General features: G+C 45.7%; 1 protein-coding gene across 1 annotated transcript; it reads right to left on the bottom strand.

Moving 5' to 3' along the window:
- Window positions 1–390: 390 nt before the first annotated feature.
- Window positions 391–20,722, bottom strand: LOC128878319 (dynein axonemal heavy chain 7). The gene is made up of 27 exons (XM_054126434.1): window positions 20,264–20,722; window positions 19,175–19,529; window positions 18,244–18,717; window positions 17,673–18,053; window positions 16,917–17,353; window positions 16,743–16,858; window positions 14,908–16,293; window positions 13,752–13,949; window positions 13,551–13,682; window positions 12,350–13,402; window positions 11,819–11,992; window positions 11,556–11,728; window positions 10,287–11,292; window positions 9,572–9,760; window positions 8,196–9,274; window positions 7,942–8,133; window positions 7,418–7,644; window positions 6,806–7,176; window positions 6,087–6,267; window positions 5,263–5,561; window positions 4,947–5,111; window positions 4,607–4,847; window positions 3,882–4,171; window positions 2,707–2,944; window positions 2,478–2,629; window positions 1,746–2,027; window positions 391–901 (listed from the first exon to the last, which is right to left on the bottom strand). Exons 1-27 carry the CDS (start codon window positions 20,499–20,501, stop codon window positions 695–697), a joined length of 10,236 nt encoding a protein of 3,411 aa, XP_053982409.1. The 5' UTR covers window positions 20,502–20,722; the 3' UTR covers window positions 391–694.
- Between the last annotated feature and the right edge of the window lie 1,632 nt (window positions 20,723–22,354).

Here is a 22,354-nt window from a genome sequence, read left to right as displayed (position 1 = left end):
ATGTGCGGGGGTTGCCGAACCAAGTGGTCACTGATGCTTACCGGGGTGCTCGAATGAACATTATCTTAATTGGTCACCCGTGCCTGGGCTACCGTGTTGCAAAGAGTTAAGGGTGGTTTACGGTTCAACGTGGACGGAAAATCGATTTTTACTTTTCGACCTGCCACGAGGAGGAGCATTCCAAAAATCAGTATGGCAAAACACAGAGAAATTAGTTCGTTCTTCTTGATTGTTCATCGTAGAGTATTTATCAAAATATGTACCCTGTTCTAATTGGTTTTCTATCTTTTGTAGTTGAACTTTGAATAAAAACTCCTGCAGCACGATGGATAAACTGATGGATGAATAAACACTTATTAGTAGTTTTAGAAAGTCAAAATACAAGGATGAACACTTTCGGTGATCATAGATAATATAAATAATATACTTAGATAAAAAGGGCAATAATTTAGAAAACTCACACTGGACTCGGTTTAAACTATATGGATCAGACTGAACTTTCCAAATTTATACGTTTTCACGAGAATACTATTCATTTCACAATGTATTCTCCTTTATCCACTCGATATTTCGATAATACCTAATTCGCGGAAGGTCAAGATTGAGACAGAGGTAGAATGAATCTTTTCGAACTATCCTGACCAGAACGATCCACGTAGAGTAATCGCAGCTCGCGATGTACGTAATAATTGGTTTAATCGGACAATTGACAGAGCATAGCTACGCCTCGCAGAATCCAGTGCTCCGGCGGATGCTCCGTCGGGAGCCATATGGCGATTACGAAGTTCGTCGAGTGGCCAGTCGTCGACAGAACGCCCTTCCTCTCCGCGGTTTTGTACACGGGACAAGTGTACGTGTGCTTCTCCGGTACTTCGTCCCTTTTCGCCGGTATCAGCCAGATCTGAAGAAATAAATTAGAAGCAATTAGAGCAAAAAATTAGAAATATAAGAATGTAAAATTTAGAAACATTGTAGATCCAGATTAATGGTTCGAGAATATTATTATTAGCTATATAACTATGTTAAATCTGACCAACTATGAAAATATAACATCTCGAGCCTCTGAAGTACAAGAACGTATGTGACCACTCGCTTTGAAGATAAAAGGGGTTGAAATTAAAAAATATTATGAATAGATTGATTGTATATCTTCGTGAAAGGAACAGGAAGCTCTGATATCTCTCTTTTTTAACGAATATTTGTAACTGATAACGCAATCCTTCTCTTAGGGGTTGCGCATCTACTATGTACGCCATCTTGGTACTCGTATGCGTTCAGTATCGTTTGGTTTCAGCTACAAATATTAATTATATATCGGCACTTTCCCCGAGCCAACGTCATCGTTTTTGTCAATATTTTGACGCGTAATTCCGTTTATCTCAAACATATGTGGTCATATACGGCTGGAAAGTGGACGCTCCTTAACAAGTTTCGTAACCCATGTCAAGACCTACAATTTGGTACATGTCTCATTAAAAGTGAGCTTTTCCACTTCTGGGTCTCTTCTTGTCAGTGTACATACACGCGAACAAGAAGAAAATGGCTAGCACGCTACATTTTTCGCGAGCTCAAACACCCTTTCGTTGAACCTCGTCATTTAATATAGAGAATAGGAAAATAAATTTTCAACGCGAGTAACTTCGTAAGAGTTGAAACTCGAATAATAATATAAATATCGTTGTATTTACGCGAATCCTCGCGCACTTTTGCGTACTTACGAAGCAGGATGCAAGAAAAAGACTCACGTAAGGAACGTCATCGTACAGAATCTTTGGCAGGGACTCGTCGAGCTTCATCGTTTTCATGTTGAAACGGGCACCGTCTAGGAAGAGACCGTAAATGTAAACACCGTCGGCTGGCGGCTCGGGGAATACAGTTTGTTTCAGAGGCATGAAATCGTAGATGAGGAGATCTATGGGGATCGAGTATTTCCTCGCATAATTCTGACGCGCCCCGGTGAGAAACGCCTGGGTGAAGTAGAAACCAGAGATCCAGAAGGACGTTGGTGGTCCCTCGTCGTACCACAACTGCGAGAAGGTTAAACGAATTCGAACAACAATGAAAATAGGAGGGGTGATAAAAATGAATCTGTTTGATAACATCTGCCCGAGTAAGAAGAAACTTTTCTTTGTTCTGTTTGATATCGTTGACGCAATTATTGGACTTTCTAGCGCGAATAAACGCTATGCGCTGTCGCGAGTACATTCTTATTAGCCCTTTAACCTACCATTTACTGCAGGATCGTGAATGCCATAATCGAGTATAATATTCCATTTTTGTTCGTGTTTGACTCAAATTCTGTGCCGCGAGTCTCGCACGTTGTTACAAGTTAAAGGGTTAAAATTGTACGATTAAATACCGAAGACTCTCCACAAGTCGAGCTATAATTAGCTTCATCGTCGTGTCAATACTAACAAGCAATATTTTTGCCGCGGTACCGACATAGATAGAGCAACTTTCTCGTTAATTGAGGATACCTGAAGGAACGCCAGCCTCTTCAAGAAATCCTGAACGTAGCTACCCAACGGCTTCATGGAGGGATAGGAGTTCCTCATCCACATCTTCGGTATCCTCCCGGTAATTACCGATACGTAGACTTCCTCGAGGTCCGAGTTCATGATCACCAGACCTTAGATCGGCGTTCATCAGCGCGTGAAAAATCGATCGAGCAGCCCGGGTGAGGGTGGTTATCGCTTAGTCGTTTACCTTTGATCGCTCTTTGAACATTTATGAGGCTATTCCTGATCGTTTGCAGAAGCTTGTTGAATCTTCCCATTTCCTGGACCAGCACCGTGTTCATGCTTTGATTATATAACGTCGGATACTTCTCGAGTGCCGCGACGAGATCGAAGTCCTTCGGCAACTTTGACAGAATATCAGACGCCACCCCGTAGACGGTCTCGTCGGGCGATTTCCCTGTGTCTGTTTCCGTTCCACCGGTGTCCTAATTGGAGGACGGAGCAACACGGTGCCTCGTTAGTAATCCGCACAATTCGTCACGCAGAATACATTTAAGGAACGCTATTATATTTGCGAAACACGAAACCGTCCTGTGGGCGGCCCAGAGCGCGCCTTAATTGTCTCGAAATTAATGAACGAAGATAATGATAACGCCCGACATCGTCGATCCCGCTGGGAAATTTTTGTTCGACGGGAATTGATAATATTTTCGTACGCCGGCCGAACGACGTGCACCCCTGGACCGCGATTCCTCCTTGTCGCGTTTTGGAACGCGGCCAGCGAACGGAATTGCCTTTTATCCGCGGAATAATTGTCGCCCCGATGGTTGTGAAAAAGAAATGTACGACGGAAAATACTGTTGAAAAATTAATGGGGCGGGGCGAAGAAGCGTACCTCCGCGGAAAAGAGAGGATAAGATGTACCGGACATGAAAAGTAACTCTTATCAAAAAGTATTCTAATTGGACCGTATCGTCTTACGCATATCCTGTCAATTTATAATAATACGTATTTTAACACTAAACATACCACGATCGGTCGAATGACCGTTTTCAAATATTTGTATACGGTTCTTATATGTTATATGTATGTATATGAATTCACGATAGAAATAGTTACGAATTAACGTCGTGTAGGTTTAGCGTCAATATTATCACTTCCAGGGTGCTCTTTCCTTCTTGAACGTATCACGTCTATTATTTATTCGCAGAATTAACATAGAAAACATTCTCTCACCTTTCTCCTCGACTTCCTCAGCTACGATACGCATAAAATAGTAAAAAGTATCGGAAAATCTCTTACCGTATCTTCGAAATAATTGTTAAAATTACTTACTTTGATACCCTGAACAGACTATTGAATAAAGAAACGTGATTATTCGTGTGAAAGTAAAGTCGAACGTTACTTTCGAGCAATCCTCACCTGGGTGAGCAATATCGACGACAACATCAGCGTGGTCTCCTGCTGATCCTTGATGATGTCAGCGTTCTCGTTCATACCGAAGACACTGGGCGCAGTGGCCATCGGAAAAGACTTAACGTAATCCAGAAACTCGCTGTGATCCTTGACTGGGGGCACATAGTACACGCCGCTCGGATCGAACAAGTATCTCTCCTGCGCGATGAGCTCCGGACAGTAGAATCTCGCCAGGATGGTGATCAAAGTTCTCCTGTCCCATTCGTCTGTCACGCGTCCGCCGTAATTGCATTCGCCTGGGACAAATTAATCACGAATCGAGCCATCGAGTGCCCTAAACTTGTCCCCGAATCATCGGAGACGCCATATCACGTTGACGCGTTACCGTGATTCGAACAGATACCAAGCGACACTGATTCGAATTCGACGCTGTGCTAGAGATTTATAAAAAGGGCTCGAGGCCGAGCAGGTGAAAAGGAAAAGTACGGACGTTGTAATTATAATGCATTCATTTTGGAGGTCGAAGTTATCGAAAGTTCTACGTTTGCTTTACATTATCGAACACTTTATGTTGATAGGAGGTAGATGTAGAACTCGAGGTAAACAAATGAAAAAGAAATGATGAATATGGTATTCACATTCAGTTTGGAAGTAAATTTTAGGAATCTGTTTTTTGAAAATTCTTTGAATAATTGCAGTGATTTTCAGGACCTGTACTCGCGCATTCATACCTGTCAAGTACTTCAAGGCAGTGAACTGCACATCGTCGTACTGATCCAAGAAGATCTTCAGCTGCAACGCACTGATACGCAGATCGGTCTCGTTGAACTCGTACTGATTGTTCCAACCAATCGGACCGAACTGTCTCCGTTCCTGGATGATCGCGTGGAAAAAGCACAGAGCGAAGAGAAGTTTCTTGAAAGTCTCGCTCTGCTTCGACGTTTCGAAGAACTCCTCGTCGCATATCGGGTCCTGACATTTCATTTAAAATTATTTTACGCCTTTGCTCGTTCTTTCTTGGCTGTATCTCTTATTTATTTGCAGGTGTACATATTCGCGTTTAATCGTTACCTGCAAGAAAGACCTGATTATGTTTGCGCGCAACCCTTTCGGTGGCTCGTTGGTCATTTTAACGCCATTCTGTAGAACGCTGACTGGGAAGTGGTCCACGGGGTAACTGGTCAGCCATAATCGAAAATCTGGATGCACCGTCTCTGGAGTGAAAGTCTCGCAAATCTGTAAAAAGGAAATCACAGATTTCACTTCGCAAGAAGAAGGAAGAAAACGATGGATAATCGAGACAGTTGTGGATGCAAGGAAAGCTATTTATATGGAGCACGAAAGTTTAATCCTCGCAGAGACTGGAATTAAAAATTTGCTTTTTCACCTTTTCCAGCTCTGGCATGAAGCTCTTGGCGAGGTGACAATTCTGCAGGACCACCCAGGTGCCGTTCTTCACTCCCTCGTCGATCAGTTGCGTGGCGATAACGCCCTGTCCTTGACCCAAAGACAGGGAGAACAATCTGTTGGTGCCGAAGCCTTGGTCGTCGGCGAATTTCAGTAGAATCGCCATGGGGTCGGCGCCGGGCGTCAGGACGAATATGAGAGGGATGCAGGAGTAAGAGTCCGAGAAGGAAGACAGCAAATCGAAGGGCGGCACCTCGATGTAGCGGCGACCCAATTGTTCTGTCGAAACGGGGAGTGAAAATTGGCGTGCAACGAAGCTTGGGCGCATCTTAATGCTATATACACGGAACCATTCGTTGTTTCGAAAAGCACTGGCATTTCTCTCATTCTCCTAGGTTGAACTAGGGCCTTGAAATTCCCTTTGTTATTCTACGTTACTTTTAATTAATCGCGTATACGTTGATTTAACGAAAGATGGAAAAGGAGAATGGAAATATAAATAATGAATACATAGAAAAGGACTCGGAATACATTGCTTAATATTACAATCTCCTTCAAAGGTAACCAAATGTTGGCGCAAAAGAGATGGTTGAAACGAAAAAAATAAGAAAAGGATCGATTATAAAATTCCCAGTTAAGCTTTGATTTCGGACCAAATAAATTGCAGACACTGAAATGCAACAACTCCGATATTGTACGTCGACTGAGTTTCCGAGGTATTTGTTTGGTATTAACTTGTAAACGCGACGTTCAATTACCACGTCGATCAACAAGAAACGGTCTACCTTTACGGAGGTCTCCTACCTTCCACAAATTGCTGAGCGCCAGGCAAGACTTTGTCAGGGCGGATACAACGCAACACGAGCATTCTCTCAAAAGGGGTAGCTGTGTCGTAAGGCGCTGGGAAATGTAAAGTGTGAGGCTCCATATGATCAAAGACGACCTTCCAAGCGTCTATGTTTCTCGCGAAAGAATCTTTGAAGCCCTAAACACAGAAATCAAAGCCAACGAACTTTGCGCGGGTTGTTCATAAAGTATTCGCAGAGGCTTTCGCGTAAAAATCCACGCGCGTGGATCGGTGAAAATGCACTGGAAAAAAAAACATATGCTGTGAAACGTGACTATGAAATTCGAAGTTTGTTATTTCTGCACGCTCGACGAAATTTTACGAAATTGAGAAATCATGTGTAGAAATCGAAGCATTTTTCATAGGAAACTGTACAAAAAATAGGAGACGAGACTTTCACGTATGAAAATACACAACTGGAAGAATGAAAAGTTGAAAAATCATTTATTATGAAATCAATGCTACGAAGTTTATATACAGTCAGCTCCATAAATATTCGTACCTCCTATGTTTATTAAAGAAATTTGTCTACGTTAGATTTGATCTTTCCAAATAAATGTTGTAAATATGTATACGAATAAAGTTTATTCGGAAACATTGAACCTAAAATTTAATTTGGGCAAATTTCTTCGATAGATATCGAAGGTACGAATACTTACGGCACTGTATATCGTACCTGAAACCCAGGCACGCTGTCCAAGCGACACAGCTCGTCCCAGGATTTCGAGGGTAGCCAATTCGTGGGATTTGCGAAAGGATTCTCGAGGCCTACGCCGCCAGTCAACAGAAACATCCATTGGGGCATCGATATTTCCCCCTTCTTGTTCAGCAGGTTCACCGAAAGCAGCAGCGAGAACAAAAGCTTGTCCTTCTCGAACAGCGAGCGACATATGTTCACGTATAACGAGCGGGTAAATTCTCTCGTGAGATCCTTCAGTCGTTGCTGTATGTCCTCGACGGGATCCGTGTTGTCGATGGTGTTCCTGAAGAGATTCACGAACCAGACCAACGAGTACTGGTACATGGGATCGATGTTCGCCAGAACAGCTGTTGAAAATTGCTACGCTCTATTCGAAAGATACTTTACGAGACCATGTTCAAAATCGACAGAATAGAAAACGTGGTTTATGGATCGTGGAAAATAACGGTCAACGTTGAAATTTTACTACCACGCTTCGTCGCGCTTGTAAACTTACAGGAAGATCGAGGGTGGATCTACGAATGTGCAAAATTGAAAGAGAGTATTTCCTGAATTCTAATCGTGGTCTTTTATCTATAAAATTTGTACCGATCGTGAAGAAGAGGACAGTGCTGTAGACGGCTATGGGAGTGTATTTTAATCTCGCTTCGTCGATGGACATTTCCGTGATCTCAGCAGCGGTTTGCTTCGCGACGATCTCGTCTGAAAGAAGCTTCGACGAGCTCAGAACACTGATCGCGGTCTCGTCTTCGAGGATGTTCTTCTCGGAGGTCGACAGAACCTCCAGGATCCGATCCTCTATCTCCTTCAGCATCCTACGGAGAAACATCGTCGATTCACCCTTTGGAGGTGACTCTAGGTCGCCATTAAGCAAATCAGACAGCAATAATGTTTATTTAGGTTTCATTTCTTTAGGCCTGATTCTCAAATCTCAAACTAGAGATCTCATTTTCGAAGTCGATCTAAGCTTATCATTCGTGGCAATAGAATGCCAAGAAAGCATCTCGAGTAGATAGTCGAAAAAAAAACCTCGAGTGCAAAGGCTCAGATAATTACGAATGCCTCGAATGGAAAATACTGTTATTCTTAGACACTCCAGAAACATCACCCACTTTTTATTAGCAGCCCCCTGAACGATCAGCTGATTCTTCTCAGACTCGAGATCCGGCCTCTCCTTCGCCACAACAATCCCCAGAAGCTGATCCTCGAGGCCGATGGGCGTGATCATGAAATTCAGCAAGGTAACCTTCACCGCGACTTCAGGTAAATAATGAGGATTGCGTAACTTGGTCGTGATATAGAACCTAAAAACAAAAAGGTCGCAACGATCCTTCTCGAAACGGTTAGCACGTACCCCCTAACGCACCGAAAGTTGTCGGAGTACTGAATAATAGAATCCCCGATCTTGATGCACACGGTACCGCCAGACCTGAACGTCTGTTTCATCAAGAGAGGCTCCAGAGCAGCGTCCAGCTCTTCGCCGACATTCTCCAGTAAAACTGGCTGTCCAAACTGGACAGCATTCTCCAGAACCCTCATATAATCGCTCTGGGACAACCTGATCACGTTGATGTTGGCCTCCTTTTCCATGTTTTTCACCCATTTGTTGGCCTGTCCCTGGGGGTCGATCATCAGTGGCCATCGTCGCGAGCTCGTGACGATGATGCCGTTGTCCACGGAGAAGAGGTCGCTGGGTAACCCAAAAATGTTCCAGGACCTGATCAACACAGGATCGCCGAGGACCTGGGTGAGCTGGAAGTCCTGCGTGCAGTACACGTCCAATTCCGAACAGATTTCCACCCAGTTTTCGATCTGCTGCTGCCTGTACTGCGCGGTGAACACTCCTAGGTAGGCCACGACGCCAGACCCGATCAGTATGTCTCCTGTCAGCTTGTAATAACGTTCGCCTAGCATCTTGGCCGTGTCCGACCATCTGGTGTACTCCCCGCCGAGGCCGCCGATCAGCTCTCTAGCCCTTCTCAGCTTCTCCTCGCACTCCGTCACCTCGTCGGTCATCGCTTGGTACTCCGCCCTCCTCTCAGCCAGCAGCTCTTCCAGCTTCGCCAGACGGTCCCGAACCTCCTGCAACTGGAGCCTCTTCAGGTTCAGTTGCTCCATCGCCTGCGAGTAATCGGCCTCGGCCTTAGCTAGGGCCTGCTTCTTAGGCGCCACGATCTTCGCCACGACGTCGTACTCCGACAACGCGAACACCCATCGACAGAGACCCTCGCAGGCCGTGGACACGTGTCGGATCCTCTCTGGATCGAAGTCAGGGTTCGTTAGGATCGTGGTGCGAATCTTCGTCATGATTCGCTCCGGGATGTTGTCCTTGTCGAACGTCAATAGAGATTCCAGGAACCTCATGTCGCTTAATACGCGGAGCGAAGCCTTCCAGTAGTCGTCCACGGCTCCTGTCGGGGTTTGGACCTTCTCTGGTTTCACGTCCTGGTAGGATCGTGTCTCGGTTATGGTTTGTATTCGTATTTGAGGAGTAATTCGATCAGAAATCGTGAAATTTCAGGTACTGGACGTTGATGTCGCTTAACTTTTGAATAATTTCTATATGTTTGAATGAGTGTGTTTCAGTATGTTGACCTCTGTGGATTACTAGAAAACCATGAGTCTTGACATGGTAAGTTCCATGTACAAAACATCGACGCCATCAAATCGTCGAAAAAAAAACTGAACGAGGTTCTATATTTCAGTGTTTGAAACTCGATGCTAGGGGTTCAATTAGAGTACCTTAAGGATGCAAACAGCTTCCATGACTAGTCGAACACCAGCCGGTGGTCTCTTCATGGACCTCACTATCTGGATGTCTTGAGGCGTTAAAGTGTTTAATGCTGCGTTGGCTGCATTCAGTATCGGCATCACTTCTTGCAAGTCGGCGTCGCATTCCGCGCGAATGGCATCGGCTTCTCCTGCAACGACCTGAGGACACGAGGGCAATGTCGAGTAGTCTTTGGACATCGCCTAACAGTGTGAATTTACAGGGGTTGAAGTTTAATATATCAAAGACCAAAAATCAATGCCGAGTATGAAGCTCTTTCGTTCTGAAAAAATTAAAAGAAAATTGATTTATGAATAAGGATGCCCCCTGAGTACTTAGACCTCTACGGTGGCATCTCGGTGATTGGTACCTCTTCTGTAGGTACCCCGTTACTTTTATGCTACTCAGTACACTTCCATTCATGGCAAGTTTGTCTCTCTCAAAAGCATCGTTTCACTTTGTTCCCTTTTTCGGGATTTGAATGCCAGCTCCTTGGGGCAAACACGCCCAAGCAAACGCATAACGTCCGAATCTCATTAACGTCAACGCAACTCGGCGCGAGGCCAGCCAACTATACCCGGAAAAGAAACTAGAAAACGCAATAAAAGACAGCGACGAGTGGCATTTACGAAGCGGGGACTGCCCCGAATAAGATCGACTTTGATCACGAAACCGGCAACACCTTACCAAGGCGGCCTCCTCGTCGCTCTTGACGACTTGCTCGATAGCGACGGCCTCGTCGTTCTGTCTTTGAACGTCGAGGAACATTGCCTCGACGTCTTTGGCGGCGACGAGGAGCTTCGGTTGCAAGGCGACTAAAATCTCTTGCATCTTCTCCACTTGCTTGTGAGTACTGTCCAACCTTTCCAGGCCCGCCTCGTACCGTCCCTTCCCGTCGAGCGCCTCCTTCCTCTTCTTCTCGAGGAGATCCTTGAACGTGTTGATGAGCTCGAGGTACGACGTGGGAGTGACGTAGCTGTGTCTCTTCGCTCGTCTGAAAAACTCCTGCGACAGGTCCTGGGTGGACGTGTGGAAATACTGGCACATCTCGATGCAGGCGTCGCGTTCCTTCTTCGTCAGGTCGATCTCGCCTAGGAATTTGGTCGCCACGGCCAGTAGAGCGTCCTCCGGCCAGGACTGAAGCCAGTCGATCGTGCAACAGTTCACCAGAGCGGGAAACTTTCGAATTCTGACGCGAAAATTGTCACCGATCGGCGACATCGTCACGACTACGTGCAGGTGCTCGCGAACCGTCTGCACGAAGAAATTGAACAGAGCCACCGGACTGCCATCCGTCTGCACGGATCTGTCTCTTTGACGATCGATCACTCTCATCTTTTCGCAGATGTCGGAAAGCTCGTCGGCGGCGAATATGTTTGGGACCTCGCCCGAGTTCAGCAGGTTACTGATGTCCTCTAGGAACGTCTCCTCCTTGATCTGTGTGTCCATGAACAAGAACACGGTGTGCAGGTCGCTGGCGGCGCTCTTCCTCAGGATACTCTTCACGTCCTCGTGCCACTCGTACGCGCCGTACTGCTGGGACATCTCCACCTGGAAGAGCTCGTAATCCGCGATGTGGGCTGCCAGTTTCGTTAAAGATTGACGTCCCGAACCACCCACGCCTATCAGCAGCACGTGACTGCGCGGCTGCATCATCACCCGACAGATCCGCGAGAGGTGCTCTATGGCGAATCTGGTGAAAGTAAAGTTGTCTAATGAAATTACGGTCTGGTTTTTATTTTAAAAAACGTATTAGGTCATTCGTTTCATTCCTTGTCTTCGTAGTATTCATGCAGAAGATTGTATAACCTGAAGAGAACCAGGTGATGACGTTTTGTTAAATAATAAAGCTACATGAATGGAACGAGGAGTAGTAATCGATATTATTTCTCTCGTTTGTTTACTATTGACGAAACCAAGTAATGAATTGCTACAGAGAATTCCAAGAGGTGAGACCTGAAGAGAACAAGGTTCATGGGCGTCCTTGAAATAGAGTTGTACTCCGCGAGATATTCTTCTACCGTGGCGGTAAGGTCATCCAAATTCTCCACCTCTGTGTACAGTTTCCTGTCTGCCAGAGGGTCCTGGAAGTCGCAGTAGATCAGATTTCGTAGCTCCATGTACGTCACCTAATGACAATCGAAACTCTTTGATGGAAATCTGAAGAACATTGAAGACATTGTTAACTTGGACGGATCTAAATCGAGGAGAACGCGTACCGAACCCTCCGGCTCTGTGATCAAATCTTCAAACATCCGATCCAAGTCGTCGTCCATGGACGAGGACACGGTCGATCGTATCTGTTCAACGAGCCATTTTATGTCCATATCGTCCACCAGGCGATCCCCATACACGCGGAGGACCTCGTGCACCCATAAACGCGACATGCCCACCTTGACATAGAAGCTTAATATTTTCGTTTATTTCATTTAAAGTCAGAGGAAATAGACACATAAATGTGCCGTTCGTTGGATAAATCGATTAACTTCAATGAAACAAAGAGTTAAGAAATGCGATGAGATGGCCTCTGAAATAAATTATTTATTATTGAATGGTCAAAAATATTTTGTCGTTTAATGGTGCTAATCTTCGAACAATCTCTTGGTAAAAAGATCGAACAAACCCGAAGTAAACTAATGCGATGATACAGAAGCATCCAATGATAAGGATGCTATCAACGCGTATATATTGTAATTTAAAAAAAAAAAAACAATAAACCGAATAAAATAAAAAGAAGATTTCACGCTTACGGTGTCGCTGACAGTTTCAGGCGTGGACAGCAGCACGCCCTGGATCACCCTCGAGAAATCCCTCAAGTTGAATAAGTAATGACACTTGGCTGGAGTGGGCAAAAGATGCTTCCTGGTTTTCTTGTATACGTCCAGTGTGCCCGAGACGATGTACTCGATGCAAGGCAAGAAATAGTCTGGGAACTCTCTCCTGTTGAGATGCCAGGACACTATGGTGCTGAATATAACGGTCAGAACTTCGTCGGAAAATTCTGAGATGCCCAGAGTGAAGAAGTGCCTCTTGAACCTCGGTGTAACATCGAGGCCACCGGACGGTGGATTCATCGCGCATACCAACTGAACGTCCACCAGCTCTATCGGCGCCATTTCCTTTAAGTCGTACCACGTCCAGTGGTCCAACCACTGCCTCAGCAACTCTATAGGGGGCTGTGCCCCGAATTCCTCTTTCTGTGGCATGGAAAGGTCGTCCACGAACACCACCCAATGTTTCCCTGGCGGAGCTCCGTACAGTCCCTTCTTCCTCCTGTCCAGTTTGCTCATGATGATCTCCTGGGTCTGATTGGCCGAGGTCTGCGCCGAAAATATCACGAACATCGGCTTGAACGTCTCCGGATCGTTCTTCAGCAGAAACTCCATGATGTACACGGACTTCCCGGTCCCCGTTGGACCAACCACCAGCACTGGTTTGCGATGGCAAATGAGAAGCTTGAACAGGTGAAAGTAACGAGCGGTCTCGATCGTTGGGACGATGATCTGATTCACGGGCATGTCGCTAGGGATCGACGGAACGTCTGCCAGATCCTCTGTCCACGGCCTCCATCTGCCTCTGCCCTCTTTGATGTACTTGTAATCGAATACGCTCCCTGTTAACGGCAAGTTCACCACGTACGGTTTCGGCGGGTCTGCGGTGTCCTCGGAAATGTCGAAACGTTCCCTGACGTCCTCGGGGAACTCCCTCTGCGTCAGGGCTCTGAAGAGCTCGCTGAAAGAGTCGCGAGAGTCCACCATCAAGGTACCGCCCATCGCCCAAATGCAGGAGAAGAAGAAGCAACCCTGAAATACGAGACGAGATAAACTTCTATGGTCCAATATCTCGGAAACTATAAGCACACGAAGCTACTCTAAAGAAACGTAATTAGTTGCCGATTGAAATCACAAACTAGTTACTTATCGGTTAGTAATGATGTTGATTCTGAACTACCTCCACTTGCGCTCTCATGTCCAAATCGGATAACGTTTGGAGATACTTCTCGTCGTGGAAGTCGTCGAGGAAACAGTCGAACAGATACATCACGGATCTTACTAGGTTGGCGTCGGGCATTGTTATCAAGTCCTAAAGAGATAGATATATATTTCAACGCTAAATCCTAGATTGGTCTACGAAAGCTAGAATCTTTCGAACCTTAATTCCCGCTCTCCGAACTAGATGCAGCAAAGGTGGGCAGAATCTCGCGTACATGCTGTCCAAGTGCTGTTTGATGTGGTCCGTAAAAGTGTCTGGCAACGTGTTCAACCAGGAGGTCAACAGAGGTGTCCAGCCCAAGCTGACTGGTTCCATATAAATCATGCCACATCTCGAGACCGTGGCCGGCGATGCAACCTGTTATTACGTCAGATATCGGTCACCTCGCAATTAAAGCAACCCAAGCGATCGTAACGTTGCTTAAAACGAGAATTCGCTTAAGGTAAAATTCGTTTAACGACAATGGAACATGTAACGGCGAGCTTGCTCGTTAGTTGAAGTGGTAAAAAATGTCAAGGTCGCATCGTTTTTAACAAAACGTTATATTTTTACGTTCACTTTGTGCGATAGGCTTCTTTTCATCTTTAACGATATGAGAGTTACTCGGGTGGCCCATTTTTTTTTGTACAAAAGAAAATCGATAGTTCCCAAAGTCGACACGTAAAGGGTGAGTCACTGTGGCCTTATCGCCTTAAATAACTCCTTCTGGTATTACTCGAATATACGAGAATAATGTTGATAAGTTTCGTTCAATTTTTTCTGGAGATCCTGAGCGTTTAGAATAAAAGGAGTTCGTGCTAAACTTCACTGGAAGTAAACAAACTAAATATCGTTATCTTCATTGCGGTTCGACATCTCAACTAACTAACATTCATAAAATAAAGAAGATATATCGATAACTACGCGATATGAACGCTCGATGATTAGTTTATATAATAAGTAGATCGAGGCTATCTCAAAATCCTAGTATTCAAGGTCGTTGTTCTCTTCGAATCAGTTATTCCTCGAATACAAAAAGAAAAGTAAGAAAAGCCCACGAGATTAACTTTAACATGAGAGCGACTTTAAAGTCTTGTAAAGGAACCATAGATCTTCCCAATAGTATAGATCGACACGTCCACTTCCTGATAAACTCTATACCGATCCAAGTACCCAAAGAATCTACATTCTCTTTCCTCAAGAAAATAAACAATGTCCAGAAAATATTTCCGAAATCTGGATTCTTTACTTCCAGATCCATGGGCTCGTAGATCAGATTGGTCGCGAAGAAAATAAACAATATTCAGAAAATATTTCCGAAATCTGGATTCTTTACTTCGAGATCCATGGGCTCGTAGATCAGATTGGTCGTGGGCGCCAGCTGGATGATCTCGCCCGAGGTCAGGCAGAGCTTTTTGTTGTCGTCCAGCACGGTGTTCATGTTCTCGATCCACAGGGCGTCGACCGGCCCGTCGAAGACCAGCCACTTCCTGTTCGGATTGGTGGAGGTCGCGAACGCTCTGTAGCTGACAGCTAGTATACCGTCGCTCCATTCGTGCGAGGCCGGATCGAATTGCCCGTATAATTGGCCCATGGTGATCGCCTTAGGATTAATAACCGTTATCTCCACCCGGTGTTCGTCCATCAATTTGCGGTCCTCCAGGAGGCCGAGGCAATCGGCCAGCATCCTGTACGCGGAGGTCTTGCCACTGAACGGGAGCCCGACGATCATGAATCCGTGCCTCACGATCATCATTTCGTATATCTGCTGTATCTTCTCCAGAAAGAAGTCCGTGCATTGAATGTTCGCCTCGGCGCATGCATCGAACGTGCAGGCGTTCAGGTGGGTGTAATCGGGAGCAGGAAGAACAACCCCGGGGAAGAGATCCGAGGCGATGCCCTCGAACAAGGGTAGATCGTGGACGAGAAATTTGGGCAGGTTTACGTCCAGGATACTCCTCAGCATCAGAATGTCCTCCGACTCGTCCGGATACCTGAGTTTCAGGTTGCCAGCGGCTACCAGGACCGATTTGACGGCCCTCATGCCGTAGTCGTAATGGGGCTGGCTGCTCAGCTGCTCCGAGCAGAGCTTGTAAGCTGTGACGATCTTCACGGCGAGGGGTCTGCCGTTATAGAAGCCGTACGAGTAGAGGGTGTTCTCGGCGATCAGCGCGTAATCGGGCACCATCATGGCGACGGGACGGAACAACGCTTTCAGATTGTCAGGTAGCTCGGACCTGCCAGCGTAGCCAGGGTTCATCGTGATGAAGATGGCGCAGGTTGGGTCCAAGAAGATCTCCGTTCCCTCGAAGATCATTTTTTCCGCGCCACTGTTGATCGCCCGTTGGATAGTCAGGATCTGCTGCGCGACTACAGACAGGACCTCCAGGTCTATTCGGTTGAACTCGTCGAAGCAGGACCAGGCACCGCAGGATGCCAGACCTTTGAAGAACTTCCCTAGAGCCATGTAGTCCAGTCCCTCGGAGCAGTTGAACACGACGCATTGCTTGGCTACCGCCTTCGCCAAGTCCTTGGTCGTTTCCGTCTTTCCGGTGCCGGCTGGACCCTCCGGAGCACCGCCCAGGTGGAGACTGAGGGCGCCGAAGAGGGTTCGGTAGCAACGGTCCGTCAGTGGAGTGATCACCAGTCTCGAGGAATTGCCGAGGTACTCGTAGCCGTACCGCTGGTAGGAGTTGATCATGTAGGCCCACATGTTCTCTTCCTAGAAAAAAAAAACACTCGTAAACGTCTGGCTGCAGGAAAAGCCTCGATTGCCGCAGGCATAGTCTAGTGTCCAAGGTTATCGAGAGTCAGAAGGGCTCGCCCCATGGTGCCAGGCGTTAGCCTATTATCAACGTTTGTAAAACGACAAGAGGACGCCTGACGACTGATTCTTAATACCAGCAGGAGGGTTCTTATTCTAACGAACCCACCATAAGCCGACCAAGAGAGAGAATAGAAAGATAAGCCCTCTCCATTTTTACGTTTCATCGAGGCAAGTACTTGGAGTCCCCGTAAAACTCTAGTTTCAAGCAATTGCAAGGAAGGTTGCTATTGGGTTCAACGACACCAGGGAACGAACTCTCTATCGCAGGCATAGATAGGAAGCATAGACTTATGGAACGACCAAACGTTGATAGAAAATTGTTCTACTCGAAGGATGATTCTAACCAGCCAGTAGTATCGCAAGTGACAAAGCCATCTGAAGTCGGTGTTCTTAATGACCTTCTCCTCGCAGAGGTCTGCGAGCACATCCTTGCCGTGCACGTCCAGCGTGACGAGAGCCTCTGAAATATGTAATACGTGTATGTAACGATCCTCGACGAGAGTAAGTTCAATAGTTACCTAGGGTGATGCGATTCTGCTTAGACAGTTTCCCCCTGATGATCAATATAATCTCGTTCAGCTCCGTCTGACACTGGTCCAAGTACTTGTTCATGCCCTGAACACCGTGCAACATCGCCTCCTCTATGCCCAGAGTCCAATACGTCTTGCCAACGCAAAGGATCGTTTGTCCAGGCCACTCCAGCACCCAGACTTTCCTCGGTTTGGTAGGATACGCCCGTATCGCCTGGTCCACCACATGCCGCACACTCCGCCGCATAATTGCTTCCAGTTCGATGAGCCACTTCTCCACTTGTCCTCTGGCGGCTGAAGTGGATATTATGTCCACCAGGTCCACCTCTTCGTCCTCTGTGGACGTCATCGCGAGCACTTCGAGATCCTCGTTGAACTTCAGCCTGTGTATACCCTCGAAACACTTCTTCAGATGCGGTTGAACTCTGTAACGCAGCGTTGCGATCCCGGTAAATTGCGATCTCGCGATCGTACGAACTCTCGAATCATGGATCGGGCGACGGTCGCGAGGGTAGCGGACTCTGGGATCGATTCTGACCCGTAGAAAAAATAATATTTGTATAATCGTAACGTTTCATGGTTCTCGATATATCGTGACTCGAGGGAATTATTAAAAATAATGATTGTAATAAGGAGTCCAACAAGAACACGAGTCGTTATTTTATGAAACATTTCCAATAGCCGAGTCATTAATGACCCAGAGTCGTCGAAGCGATCGAGTGAAACGATTCGAGTTTAAATCACCGAGTGGGATCCTTGGTCTCCGACAGAATTTCCAGCAGCTCGTCGTTGGAGAGGAAGAAGAACCTGGGGAAAAATAGCCGTTTCTTTTCCAGGTAGTCGTTCAGGCCCTTCTGAATGTCCTCTAGCAGACCGAAACTCTTCTTCAGCCTCTCCAGCATTTTATCGATCTCGATGACCGAGAGAACTCGAGGATCCGAGTGAACGATCTTCATGATGTCGCGCCAAGCTTTGTCCACCGCGGAGAACTTCCTCCCCTCGTCTGGCATTTGCTGCTGGATATCCGGAGACGTGAATATCGGCTCCAGGTACATCCAGATCGCCTGCACCCGCAACCACTGATCCAGAATGTCTTGCAGCAAGTGCAGCTTGAACTCCCATACCCTATTCGTTCGGTGAAAGTACGCGTTACAATTAAATGTGAAAGATGACCTAATTAAAAAACAAAATCCTAAAAACCCCTTATAGAGAATCCATTGCATCTTTGCACCCTTAAAAATGAAACTGAACGTAAAAATGAACGGAACAAAGCTCGTAAGTCACCATTCCCCGAAGTGGTTTCATTTCTGCTTACAGTATTCTATTTTCAAACGGCTTTATGTTGGGCGAGTTCTTTATAGTGACCGTCTTGATGATGTGGTCGTCCAAAAGCAGCTGTATGTCGTCAACCCCCGCAATGACGTGGGTGCCAGTGTCCTTGAAAGGGTTCACCGTGAAGCATAAATTGGCCCAGTCTTCTTGCATCTTATCGATAGCCTTCTCCAAAGTGTTTTCCTTCGACGCGTTATCCGAAATGCCCACGAACTTCTCGACGAGCGCGCCCAGACCCATATCCAGGACCTTGGCCAGCGTTAAATCGGCGTCCACTTTCATGGGAATGCCAATGATCTCCGAAATTTGCTCCCAATGGCGAGCCTTTAACCCTGGATTGCCCAACGTGCTCACGATCGGCATGTGATCACGGAACTCCTCGATCTTCTCGCGCACGCTGATCGCCAGGTTCTTCAGGTCTGGCTCTTGGAAGGTCTTCTCCAGTTTGTAGATCGTTCTGATCGGATCAAGGTGTCTTATTAATCATTGAACCCATTTATACTTTAACTGAGAATTCTGACCTCTTACGATAGAGCTAGGATAACTATATTATAGTTATTATGTATTAATACATAATTCTGAATTAATTATCGCAGTCGGTTCTTGGTCAGTTTCGTATTCTTAATTTATGAAATGTCTTTGAGAAGTACTCCTTGGAATAAGACAAGAATATTTTGAAATTTCTCTGATGAAAGCTTGCGTTTAATATTCAATGTTTATATCGTATTTCTTCGAACCCACTTGAGCCCATTTTACCAAACATCGAAGATGGTACGTGTATTACTCGTTCAAAGATCAGCCTCCCAAAAATATAATAATATGTATCGAAAGGATTCGAACTAATTGGTTTAAGTTCTTAGAGAAGGTCAAGTCGCGTATAAAAATCCTGCGTCGAAAGGAGAAAAAGAGTCCACCTGTACGCGAGTCCCACGTCGTTATCGATATCCTCGGGATCGTAGGTGCCGACCATCGAGTTCATCCACTTGTCGTATTTGGTCAAGAAGTCGCAGATCGCGTCGAAAAGCTGCTTGAAAGGTTTCAGCTGATCTGCGATCTGCTTGCGCCGCGGATATTGCGTGATCTCCCAGTCGAACGCTGCCTCCTCTTCGTTGAACTTGTCGATCTTCTCCATGGCTGCGATCAATCTGCTCTCCAGATTCTGGGCCCTCTTCTGGTACTTGAACACCTCCGCGATATCGCCCCAGTACTGGATTTCGTCGACTTGCTTCGCGTAGGAGTCCAGCTCGTCCTCGAACCTACGGTACCTGACTGTTGACGAGAGAACATTGAAGTTTACGTTATTATTAATGTTATAGGGTGGATTCGTAAGGAAGAAATTTAAACCGAACATTTTTCTGTCGATGTTCAACGGTACTCCAAAAGAAATTCTTTCTTTCTCGGCGGAGAGCACTTTTGAATAGTTTGGAAACCGGTGGCCTGGATTACAAAAAAATTCTAAACTGGGCGTAAATTTTCATGGAACAAAAAAGTGACGGATGTACCTGAAGGCTATTTCGCGGATCTCGACGAATGGGATTATAAAGGGAGCAAAACGACGCTGGGGCATTGTTGAGCGAAAGGCATTAATTTTTTGGTCTGGTAAGTCGACTCGTTACGAGTAAACGAATGGATTCGAGTTGCCAGTTCGATGTGACCAAAAACTGTACAATATCTTTCACGGACCACAGAAACGACAAAAAGAGCATAAATCACAAATGTATATTCTACCGTTGCTTACTAATGTATTAATCTTAAAAGAAATTATCCTGAAACTTAAGCAGACATTTCTCAATCTCAGCTACTACCAAGTGACCAACCCTTACTTTTCTGAATACCTCGACAACCATGACTATGTTTTCTACAGCTACTTTTCTTACATTTGTATCCTTTAACACATTTATACGAAAACTATCTACAACCCATTTCGATTCAAATATGAACGTCTCCCTTTCTCCCAATATTTAACAATTTTTAACAATATTTTTCTTTAGTTATAACGGCACCTCTAAGTGCCTCCTGGAACTCTATGGTCTTGTTGGCGACGATGACTTCGTTCTCGTCCAGGACTTGAGGTATCCTGTGGTACCACTGGAACGCTGTGTTGGTGACGTTTATCTCGCTTTCGGCAAGAACGCGATAGTCGGATAAGAGGAGGATGTGCTCGATTATTTCGTAAAGCCGTTGCTCCAGGTCCTTCAGAGAGCCGTCTATGGCTCTTTTAACGAAACTTATCAGATCCATCAGGGCGGCTGTGTCGGCAGGCGTGCCCAAAGCACGATCAGTTATAGCCTGGTATTCCTCCGCGACTCTGAAACAACCTTTCTGCTACCTGATCAATTTTCCCTTGGATAACTTTATCGATACCCGTTTAAGGTAACAAGAGACTCACTTTCTCGCTGCGTGCTGATACCTATTCACGAGGGTGTCGGTGAGAAGACACTTTACAGCAGCGACATTGTCGACGATCGTCTCCAGAAAGATCTTTCTAGACACTTTGAAGAGGCCAGCGAACTCCGTCTTTTCAATGTCCACCGGAATATTCGTCATGAGATCGTGATAATGCTTTATCGTTTCGTCGTATTCTTTGAGAGTTTTGCTCTCGTCCTTTACAAACCGTTCCACCGTTCGGTACTCTTCGTTGTTGTACAAACGCTCGTGTCTGTAACGAAGAGACCCGTGATCGAGGGAAAATTGTAATCAGGCTGACGATTGATGGTTACATTTGCAACGCGACCAACAGCTTCTCGGGAATCTGCTTTTCTCGATCGATCAGATCGACGATTTCCTGTTTGTAGGCGTTCACCACGGACTCGTCTATTTTAGGCTGTAGGCGAGAAATTTGTGAGCCAATTAATCATTAATCCTCTGTTCGTAAATCTCGAGAAGAAAAGTCAACTGTAAAAAGAGAAAAGAATTTTCCACGATACTTTCAGAGTGTCCAACGGCCCAGACCAATCCAGGTACAGCTGCGTCTCCAATTTATTGAAATTTTTAACAGCCGCGCATATGCGGTCCAAGATGCCGCAAAGTACGTCCTTGAATTGGTCAAAGGACGGATCGAAGATGAGCTGCTCGCCGCTGACGATTATGCTCACGTTGAACTCGCATTTGACAGGCTGAAATTGACGAATAATTACCGAATGGATTCGCTCTTATGCGACAGCTCGAAATAGTTCACCTGGCCGCGAATGATAAAATCCATCAAATCTTTCAAGCTATCTTCACACGCAGACAGAAGCTGCGCCTCCATTATCTTGGCGATGCACTCGAAGAATCTTTTGAACCGGCCACGTTCCAACGGGCTAGGAACCAAATTTTTCCTGTTGTTCTGTAAAAGAATAAGTTCTCGTGCTTGAAACAGGATAACGAGTTTTCAATGGTTCGTCGTAAGAATCGTACAAATACTTATTGCTCCTATAACACTTTTACCCACTTTTCACATTTTTTTGTTAATTTTACAAATTATATTAACTGGTAAATGTTGTTTGGACTGTATCTATTTTAGAGACTTCTGAGAATATGTAAAATATCATTGATTATAAAAAAAGAAATTAAGAAACTACGAATACATTCTACACCCACTGTAATTGTACTGTTATCTTAAGAAAAGTTTAAGAAGAAAAAAGTAGAAGCGAAAGATTAAATAAAGAAAAATACATAACAAAAGTCACGTTGCGTAAAATAAATTGTCACAGCGAACGGAAACGTGGAAATTGAACGTGAATCTTTTACCACGAGAAATACATCCTGTATTCCACTGTACCAAGACTTCCTTAGCGTGTTCCTCTCCCTGTCAATTTGACGACGGAGAGTGCTTTCGAACAGAGCCAGATCCCAACTATCGGCGTACTCCACGATATGCTCCAGGTCGATAAGCCGGAAATTTCTGAAAGAAAGCCCGTCGATCGATCGAGATGAGACCATCGCGCTGCGAACGACCGATTTCGTACCGGAATTTGCAAAACCATTGTTCCAACGTCATCTTCATGCATGGGTTTATCAGGTGCAAATTGTTCCGCAAAGTTTCACGGTGCTCCCGGACCTGACCCACTAAAGCAGGCAGCAGTTTAATTTCTTGCTCCTGGAGGAATTGA

This window comes from Hylaeus volcanicus, chromosome 6 (genome assembly GCF_026283585.1).
Source record: "Hylaeus volcanicus isolate JK05 chromosome 6, UHH_iyHylVolc1.0_haploid, whole genome shotgun sequence".
Classification (NCBI taxonomy): Eukaryota; Metazoa; Arthropoda; class Insecta; order Hymenoptera; family Colletidae; genus Hylaeus; species Hylaeus volcanicus.
Note: the sequence above shows the minus strand (reverse complement) of the source record. Positions and strands in the feature narration are given on the sequence as shown.

Bases quoted from the DNA above. Each gene is read 5' to 3' on its own strand.
- LOC128878319 (XM_054126434.1), bottom strand. From the start codon at position 20,501: ATGGATCTGATAAGTTTCGTTAAAAGAGCCATAGACGGCTCTCTGAAG. The intron at 13,950-14,907 runs GTAAAGAATCCA...ACGTAATAACAG, and splicing joins ACGAGCCCATGGATCTCGAA to GTTGCATCGCCGGCCACGGT. The intron at 8,134-8,195 runs GTGCGTTAGGGG...TTTTGTTTTTAG, and splicing joins CAGTACTCCGACAACTTTCG to GTTCTATATCACGACCAAGT.